The sequence below is a fragment of the Prunus persica genome, chromosome G1 (genome assembly GCF_000346465.2).
Source record: "Prunus persica cultivar Lovell chromosome G1, Prunus_persica_NCBIv2, whole genome shotgun sequence".
Classification (NCBI taxonomy): Eukaryota; Viridiplantae; Streptophyta; class Magnoliopsida; order Rosales; family Rosaceae; genus Prunus; species Prunus persica.
This window is the reverse complement of record NC_034009.1, coordinates 31,751,975-31,758,221: the sequence shown is the minus strand read 5'-3', so window position 1 is coordinate 31,758,221 and position 6,247 is coordinate 31,751,975. Positions and strand designations below refer to the sequence as shown.

General features: G+C 35.8%; 1 protein-coding gene across 4 annotated transcripts; it reads right to left on the bottom strand.

Annotated features, from left to right (window-relative positions):
• LOC18791768 (zinc finger protein 4) lies at nucleotides 1,629-5,455 on the bottom strand. 4 transcript variants are annotated; one of them, XM_020554794.1, is made up of 3 exons: nucleotides 4,882-5,455; nucleotides 3,488-3,623; nucleotides 1,629-2,744 (listed from the first exon to the last, which is right to left on the bottom strand). In XM_020554794.1, the coding sequence occupies exon 3, from the start codon at nucleotides 2,636-2,638 to the stop codon at nucleotides 1,856-1,858; it is 783 nt and encodes a 260-aa protein (XP_020410383.1). In that variant the 5' UTR covers nucleotides 2,639-2,744; nucleotides 3,488-3,623; nucleotides 4,882-5,455; the 3' UTR covers nucleotides 1,629-1,855. The 4 variants fall into 4 exon arrangements, with proteins under 4 accessions (XP_020410383.1, XP_020410382.1, XP_020410384.1 ...); XM_020554793.1 differs by having other exon boundaries at nucleotides 4,886-5,455; XM_020554795.1 differs by lacking the exon at nucleotides 3,488-3,623 and having other exon boundaries at nucleotides 4,886-5,241; nucleotides 5,323-5,455.

The window sequence follows — 6,247 nt, the reverse complement described above, 5'->3', positions numbered from 1 at the left end:
TCAATCAACGTGATGAGATTCGAAGGGCAAGCTCTCAAAATTTGTTTGCAATCGAACATATTTTTTTGAAGTTGGACAATGTGTTTGATTTGATATTTATTTATATTTTGTACTTCTTTGTGTTATATTTGCTTGTAATGTGACTTTGTTTGATTTATAAAATTTTATTTACATTTCTGTTTCAAGAGAAAAAAAGCTTATAATATATCTCATCTAAAAAAATAAAATTATTTAGCCTACCCCTATAAAAATTCATGGATTCGCCATTGCTTACCTTGCAATGTATAAAGTGTAAAATATTGTAGTAAATTATTATATATAAATGATTATGGTGTGTTTAATCTTCTTTCATTAATTGCCACATATTTTCTACAATAATCAATTTAAATAAGTTAAACTCATCATGCAATGCATTTCCTTCTAATTTTTGTTGATAAACTAATAGATAAATGACTAAATAAACATCTTCCAAAGTTTCAATAAAAATTTTCAAGTTTTTCTTACAATTTTCTTGGTTTTTATTCAATTTTTATCGATATCGATAATATCCCAATATTTCCATTGAAATTTTCGTGTTTTTGGACTATCGATATTTCCGATACCATCGATATTTTAGACTCAATGGCAATTACTATTCATTTGGGATTAATTTTATTTATATGTATGAGATTATTAATAATAATAAATTGCTAAGTATGTATAAAAAAAATTCTGAATTTTTTGATAATTTTGTTTATAAAAAATTTCATCCTCAGGTTGTTCTTGCCTTCAGGCCTGCTGGACTTGCGCTGAGAGATTATGAATTTATACATTGAGCATTTGTTTAAGAATAAACATCCTGCCAACGAGGGTTGGTGGAGTTGGTAAAGATTGTTCTTTTTGTTATCAATATCTAGGTTCGAGTCCCGTTATCGATAATCCCTCTTAATGGGTAATATGTAAAAACGAAAAAAGGGCCTTGGAATGGGGTAGCTTCCCCCTTTAAACTTTCTATTACAAAAAAGAAAAAAAGAAAAAAAAGAGAGTATAAGCATCCTCCTCTAAATACACGCGCCATTCATACTTTAGACTAATAATCTTTTAATCACGTTATAGAATTTGAAAGGATGCTTTTCAAGTTAAGCGAGCTCGAGAAAGACTCAAAGCATCTACTCTCTCTTAAAAATTCAACATTCAAGTTAAGTCCATATGAAATGGTAAATTGGTCAGCTAAACCAACGACAGGTAGGAGGACCATGATAAACGCCTTACATTTCGTTACGGTGTCGAGGCGTCGATGGATCTTTTCCAATCATTTACGCTATCCGCGTTACTTTAATTATTTAATTAATTCATTAATCATTTTTGCTAATATTAGATCCAAACATTCCTGCTTTTTATCAATCATTTCAAAATAGTTGACTGTTTATTTTTTATTTTTTTATACATGTCTTGATTATATTGGGGGATGATTTGAACATAAGAATTCGAATGCGTGGGTCAATACACTTAACAACTTGAACTATAAGTCGTTTGTGTGACCAATTAGGCTTTACCAATCAAACAAGAAAAGAACAGAAAATTATGAAATTCAAGCTTAAACCAATTATTGCCATCCCATTAATCATAAACCACAACTGCAGACATCATGATCATCACAAGGCTTATCAATCATCTTCACCTCCAAAACTTGTTATACATCAGTAGCAATTAACACCAAGAACATCATCCTTACAAAAGAAACAAATACAGCCATAAAAAATTTAGAAATCTGCAGCCGCTAAAAATGCATATCTCACTGTACAAAGTTAATAATACTATTCATGGCATGGCAGCATGTCTAAAAGGAAATATATCTAAACAGAAAACAAAAATCTCAGAGCTTTAAAGTAAGATCAGGTGAAGATGAACTTGTCTTTGTATTTGGTGGCATGGTGGATCCTCCTGAATTCATTGTTGGATTTTGAGAAAACTGCATATTCGAATGACGACCTCCAACTCCCTCACCCACCTGACGGAAACTCCCAGGCCAAAACATACCCACATCATCCTCTTCCATAAACATTGGCACTCCAAAATAGCCTTGCTGAAACCTTGCCACACCTCTTGTGTCAGGGACAGGGAGCCTCTGATCGGATGGTATCATAATGTTTTGGTGCACTGCAGCATGAGCTTCGATACCAAGAGATCGAAATGCAGAAGCAGCAGAACCATGCAGGGGAAGAGATGCCAAGCTAGTGTACCTGTCAGGAAACATTCCCATACGCATAGCACGCTTGGCCATTGTCCTCTCTCTCTTGTGAGCATTCTGATGGCCACCAAGTGCCTGTGAGCTATAGAACTTACGCTTGCAGTAGTTGCATGAGAACACCCTTGGCATTGTTGCTTCTGAAGTAGGGGGTGCAGCTCCTTCAGTACTGCTAGTCTCCCCTGTGCCCTTCAATTCAATGTCACGGGAGCTAAACTGGAGTGTCAAGTTGAGGGAAATAGGCCCCGGATCTTGTTGTTGGAGGTTTGTCTGATTTGTGAGGCAGGAAGAAGTGGTGGTGCTATCCTTAGAGAGATCATGGGATTCTTCTTGCAGAGGGATGTTGAAATTTTCTTGGCTTGAAACTTCCGAATCATTTTCATATTCCAAGTTCAAGTTTGGTGTGACCATGTTTCAGCAGGACAGTGAAGTCGCGAACTTGTTTCTTCTATATATCAGAAATCAGACGAAGAATTGAAGGAACTGCTGACAGTGTCGTCGTCAGCTAGCTCTTCGCCTGCAATCACGAATGCCAGAATGAGTCATTTTTCATGACATATTAGGATTCTTTCTTCTCTTCTATTTCGTAGCAAGAGAATTTGCAACGAGGGATTGATGGCGGTAAATGGGATGCATGTGAAAACACATGGACAGAAATCCCACCAACTTTCATTTGATTATACAATATCTTGACCAAAAAAGAAAATATTTCATCTCATCTAATAAACACCAATCAACTTATCACTGTCTTCCTTTTGAACATGAATCATGCACTTTTCCCTAGTAGTTGCTACACAATTCCTAGCTAGCGATTCCATATAAAGAAACACGACCAGCCGTGTTCCATCAGCAAACTACATAACAGAAACTCATAAAACAATTATGTCAAACACAATGCATAACATTCTATGGAACATGGAGCTTACAAGGCCTGCACGTATGAACACTCTCTAAAAGTAATATATTGTGACTCATGCTTTTTTCTAGTTTAGTGGAGATTCTCTGTCTTAATAGTGAGATTCCTATTTAAAACTATCAAACATTTCTCTCATGTGTGAATCTAATGTGCGAGATTCTGAAATTGACTGGAGCTTGGAAGGCCTTGGGATTCAAACACCACTATTTCCTCTGATATCATATTGTGTAGAAGCTTTTCCTTAAGCAATTAGGAAATGGGAATAGTACAATCTCAAAATCTCTGTAAGGAACTTACTGATCAAAAAAGAAAAAACAAAAGAAACTCAGGAAGGAGCTTTATACCTCACAGGTGAAAGTCATAACTTCAATAAGGGAAAGGTGTCCTGAGAACATATTTGTTTGTCACATAAGAGTTCTGCAAAGAAAAATTGTGCTCTGGGGTGCCTTTGTGTCTCTTTATCTCGAAAAGGGTGCATCTCTAAAAGGTGGGGAATCATCATGAGAAATCAGTAAACATTCTGTTATTAGTTGTCTCTAAGTGGCATTTAAATGGAAAGACAGAACTTGAAAAACTACAACCATGGTTTACCCAAAGTTTGAGACAGGATGTTAAGATTCAAATTGGAGAACATGGAAAAGACAGATTTCCATCAAATTACGAAATCGTATTACCATGATATTGTCATGCTCATACATATATGCTTCTCAAGACAGTAGCTAATGCATGAACAAATTAACAAGATTGTTCGGAATAAGGGATTAGTATGCAATCCCTTGTTCCATATGATTGTGGGTGATAAGTACTTTCATTGGACTATACTATGAAAAGTGGTATTCTTTTTCAATTTTTCTGATATGTAGTGGTACCCAAATTGTCTTCATCCATGTGGATATACATGACAAACTTGAGGTACTTTTGAATACCAGTACTCCTAAATTATTAAACAGCAGAATACCAAATCAATTAGTGGAAAGGTTTCCTCAGCTACTTCCATGAATTAGCTTCTACCTACCACCTAATACCAAATGCTGTTAACATCAAAAGCCCATAGGAGACATCAATACTTTATAAATTTTCAATAAAGATCCACGATTCTTCAGCATGTCAGTATTCTTTTTGAATGATCTCCTTTAAATTTTGTTATAAGCAACCAAAAAAATTGCTTCCATCTAGAGATGATCAAAATGGACCTTGCTTTTCACCTTTTACTTTTGATAATCTACTACAAGTTAACATCTACTGGTTTACTGTAATAATAATATGAATTAGGTACTACAACTCAGCACAACCAAACAAGCATCCAAAGCAAGAGGTTCAACTTCAGAAAAAGCATAATCTTTGGTTTATTCGGGGAGAAAGAATAGTCGAAAAGAAGATCACACAATAAAGAAGCCCAGAAAGTCCGGACTGAATATATTCAAACAAAAACTAGAATACATCATATGAAATACTCAGAAGCATAAAATCAACCAAAGCTCACCAGTCCTGTACAAGTCACTGACAGAGCTCAAAATAAATTCAACCATTCACAACCAAGACCCTCCTAAACAAGACAGAAGTAGTAGTAGGTTGAATTGTAGTGATTTTAGACCCAAAAACCAAAAATAAACAAAAGGAAAGAAATTAACTATAAGCAGAAAAGCCTAGGACTACAGCGAGTGCAAAGAAAAGCATATGAAAAGAGCAGAAAAGCTGCAATCAAAATCAAATCTATAGAGGTAGAGAGAGTTCATACATACATAGTCTTGAAGTTGCAGGCTATGGTTTGGGGATATGCCTCATGCCACTTAAGGGAAGTGCCACCACCACAAGGACTAAAGAGACAGGCCTATTATCTTATCTGGGTTTCTTTGCAAGTATTTTTTACCAGAAAAGGAGTGGGTAAAAGGAATTAAGGGAGAAATAAATGAGGATAAGATGGGGGAAGGAAGGCAGAGACAGAGAAAGGTGTACAATTATGGGAAAGAAGTGGTAGGAGGGATGGGGATGATGGTGTAAAGTCAGAAAGATATCAGACAGAGAAAAGGAAAATCAGATAACACACTTAACCACTATTTTTGTTGAATTTTGGGCTCTTCCACTCTCCAACAGCAACCTATTAGTATGAAACAAATCAAATCAATGAGAGAGAGAGAGAGAGAGAGAGAGAGAGGCAAACAGAGAAAGCAAAGAGTACTTGGTTCAAGTCCCACATAAAAAGATACTTGCAAAGTGTAGTGTCTCTTTGCTCGTTCAGTCACTCACTGTTCATTCTTGTTTCACTTTTAAAAGAAGGGTCAGATTCTTTCCAGTATTTACATAACACACATACATACTGATACAGATTATCTTTTGTCAGTCAGATGAGATGGACTACCCATAACTTCCGTCTCATCATCATCATCATCATCTCCCACTTGCTCACTTACATGCCTTACAATTTACATGCAGCACATAACATAAGGCCGCGCACCTCACACATGCCTTTTATCTAGGGGTGGGCACGGTCCGGATTGGTTCGGTTTTACTCTCAAACCACAGCTGAACCAATAAGAAAATAACAGTCCGGTTTGGTTCGGATTAACCTAAAATCATAATGGAAACCGAACCAATCCAAACCACTTGTAATCGGTTTGGTTCGGATTGGTTCGGCCTGTTTGTGCCTAACACAAAACCATGCATTTTTCAACCTGCTCTTACATTATAATGCTAACATTTTGCCATTATATCATTCCATTCCATTCCATCAAAGGCTAATACAACATCATTCCATTTATTCAAAGGTTGTCCAATGTCTAGCATCTAAGTTCACAATTTCCATCAAAACAAACAAATACAAAATTTGCATTAACCAAGTAGCATTAAATTTACTCAGTAGCATTAAATTTACTCATTGCATTCATCACAATACAAACAAATGAAAAGCTTTTATCATAGAGAGGTAAATACTTTTATCACAGAGGTGGAGTTTGAATGCGTATGAAATTATGAAATGGACCCATTAATTAAGATAGATAGAGTAAGAAGAGCCACACAACACAAAGAGCAAACACACATAGTAGAGATAGAAAGAGAGGGAAATACAAGCACACACAAATAACTGGGATATGCAAATTAGAAGA

Coding starts and splice junctions, on each gene's coding strand:
- LOC18791768 (XM_020554794.1), bottom strand. CDS start 2,638: ATGGTCACACCAAACTTGAACTTGGAATATGAAAATGATTCGGAAGTT.